This window comes from Aspergillus caelatus (genome assembly GCF_009193585.1).
Source record: "Aspergillus caelatus strain CBS 763.97 unplaced genomic scaffold BDV27scaffold_708, whole genome shotgun sequence".
NCBI lineage: Eukaryota > Fungi > Ascomycota > Eurotiomycetes > Eurotiales > Aspergillaceae > Aspergillus > Aspergillus caelatus.
The window spans coordinates 19-1,210 of NW_022475971.1; the positions used below are offsets into that span (position 1 = coordinate 19).

Consider the following 1,192-nt stretch of genomic DNA (forward strand, 5'->3'; position numbering starts at 1 on the left):
CATAAAAGGCGAAATCAGTGGTGGATTGGAACGGAAACAAGATTTGAGATACCCTTTACAGCGTCTTCTTTATTCGATTAACATATTTTCTTTTTCTTCTTTTTCTTTTGTTTAATTTCCCTTTCCCGTCGTCGTCTCAGTTTTATGATTTACGATGATTCGGTGATTTTTATCTTGGGCTACGATTGTTATAGAACTCGTGTATGTATGTGCCTACAGATAGTACATACTTGCTTTCTCATGAAATACATAGCAGATAGACATACTCTTCTTCTACATGCTTCACAGGACTCAACCGCAGTTCAATAGGGTATCTATAATATCATTACTCATATCGCTATAGTATACTATCGAACAAAACCCCAGCCAACCATCGTCTTCCCAAAATCTCACACCACCCATCTCTATTTGTCCGAGGAGGAAGAAACATGCCCAGAAAGCCCAGAAAATTGTGAAAGAATCCATCCACCACCCCATGTTCCAAACAATTATTTCCCACCCTTATTCCCATTCTCTTTCTTCTTATCCTTCTTCCCCCCAGCAAGCAACTCCAAATGTCCCGCCTTCTGCGCAAGATTCCGCTCCGTCTTCGAGACCAACCCAGCCGTAAGTTTCTAATAAAGAAAAAGAAAAAGAAAGACCCTGTCAGCAAATCTTGCCCTCATACACCCCCATCATCCAAACAAATAACACACAGAAAAGAAAGAAGAAAAGAGAAAGAAAAAGAAAACAAACCTTAGTCATCTTCTGCTGCTTAATCAACGATTGCTTCTTAGGAGCAATCTGTCTCGGACCTGGCTTTGGGCCTAGAGCACGGGGTCTATATTTCAACCAAAAAGGAAACCAAATCAGCCTCTGCGCAATAATATATAGATCACCCCAAACCCGTCCCAGATTGCCTCCTGCTGCAAGGTTAAAGATTGTAGTGTAGAATATAAGCGTACCGTTTCGGGCCCGTTCCGGCCTTCTTTTTCAGGGAGCCTTGCACCATTGTCTTTTCTTTTTTATTTTTGATGAGGATTATGGTCCGTATTGTAAAAAATGTACTGCCTGCAGCACTTGGGGGAGTGGTTTTGGTTTGGGGTTGTTTTTGTGATTTTTTTTTTTTAGGCTTGGAGATGATGGGGTTTGGAAAATCCTTATCGGGACTTTATCTGTCACGTGAGTGGGTTTACATTTCTTTTTAGGTTTG

General features: G+C 41.1%; 2 protein-coding genes across 2 annotated transcripts; both read right to left on the reverse strand.

Moving 5' to 3' along the window:
• Positions 1–256: 256 nt before the first annotated feature.
• BDV27DRAFT_140012 (uncharacterized protein) lies at positions 257–758 on the reverse strand. The gene has a single exon (XM_032069570.1). The coding sequence runs from the start codon at positions 475–477 to the stop codon at positions 292–294; it is 186 nt and encodes a 61-aa protein (XP_031920147.1). The 5' UTR covers positions 478–758; the 3' UTR covers positions 257–291.
• On the reverse strand, positions 257–1,073 carry BDV27DRAFT_140013 (DUF2462 domain-containing protein). Its single transcript, XM_032069571.1, has 3 exons — positions 945–1,073; positions 736–820; positions 257–614 (listed from the first exon to the last, which is right to left on the reverse strand). The coding sequence occupies exons 1-3, from the start codon at positions 989–991 to the stop codon at positions 489–491; spliced, it is 258 nt and encodes an 85-aa protein (XP_031920146.1). The 5' UTR covers positions 992–1,073; the 3' UTR covers positions 257–488.
• Between the last annotated feature and the right edge of the window lie 119 nt (positions 1,074–1,192).

Excerpts from the sequence above, each read along its gene's own strand:
- BDV27DRAFT_140013 (XM_032069571.1), bottom strand. The coding sequence starts at position 991 with ATGGTGCAAGGCTCCCTGAAAAAGAAGGCCGGAACGGGCCCGAAACG. Across the intron at positions 821-944 it reads GCCGGAACGGGCCCGAAACG|ACCCCGTGCTCTAGGCCCAA; the intron begins GTACGCTTATAT and ends GTTGAAATATAG. Across the intron at positions 615-735 it reads AGCAGCAGAAGATGACTAAG|AAACTTACGGCTGGGTTGGT; the intron begins GTTTGTTTTCTT and ends TTTCTTTATTAG.
- BDV27DRAFT_140012 (XM_032069570.1), bottom strand. The coding sequence starts at position 477 with ATGGGGTGGTGGATGGATTCTTTCACAATTTTCTGGGCTTTCTGGGCA.